This window comes from Penaeus monodon, chromosome 27 (assembly GCF_015228065.2).
Source record: "Penaeus monodon isolate SGIC_2016 chromosome 27, NSTDA_Pmon_1, whole genome shotgun sequence".
Lineage (NCBI taxonomy): Eukaryota > Metazoa > Arthropoda > Malacostraca > Decapoda > Penaeidae > Penaeus > Penaeus monodon.
The window spans coordinates 21,107,488-21,108,183 of record NC_051412.1 but is presented as its reverse complement, the minus strand read 5'-3'; the positions used below and the strand labels follow the sequence as shown (position 1 = coordinate 21,108,183).

The 696-nt window shown below is 32.0% G+C and overlaps 1 protein-coding gene across 1 annotated transcript in view; it reads left to right on the top strand.

Moving 5' to 3' along the window:
- Positions 1-212: 212 nt before the first annotated feature.
- LOC119590683 (DNA-directed RNA polymerase II subunit RPB7) overlaps positions 213-696 on the top strand; it is a 5,451-nt gene continuing 4,967 nt past the window's right edge. The window contains exon 1 of the mRNA XM_037939371.1: positions 213-277. Coding sequence (XP_037795299.1) covers positions 266-277 — 12 coding nt within the window. The 5' untranslated portion in view covers positions 213-265. The remainder of the gene's footprint in view (positions 278-696) is intronic.

The window sequence follows — 696 nt, the reverse complement described above, 5'->3', positions numbered from 1 at the left end:
ATACTAGCTCGGTTTAATTGAATGAACTTTTCTAAAAATGCCGATGATGTAGATAAAAAACAATTTGATATATCCCTGCTATTTTTAGTAGATTATCTCATTTTTATTTATTAATCATATATATAATAAATGTATGTTTTCATTATATCTGCTAATAAATATATCCATATACACTCACAATTATAAATTTACTTCAGGTAGGTAGATCAGTTCAGACAGAACTCCGACCAAGTTGTTTACATTTGACGGACGCGTAATCAACATCATGTTTTACCATGTGAATATTCTTTTTTATAAGTTACAGTTCTCTTGAAATTCTTGCAAGTGCTAGGATTTGTTTTTGGGATAATACTGTGGCAGGGTTATGATGTGGTAGAAAGTTTTGAGGTTATAATTAGGTGTTTATAGGTTTATTATGATAGTGTTGACAGCACTCTGGGGCTTGGAAGTTTTTTTTTCAGGCCTAGTCATTTGTATATTGTATGAAATGTAGAGTCAGGTTGATTCTTGTTAGGTTTACAGTGCATAACCAATTGTTTTAATCAATTATAGAAATGACATTTATAAACTATAAGCATATTTCATTAGGCTGTGTGTACGTTTATGGTTTCGTAATTCTATGTCTATTGACTATTTGCCCCATGTGGAATTCTTGTAATCATAGTACTGACTCCCCTCGAGGGGGCTGCTGTCTCC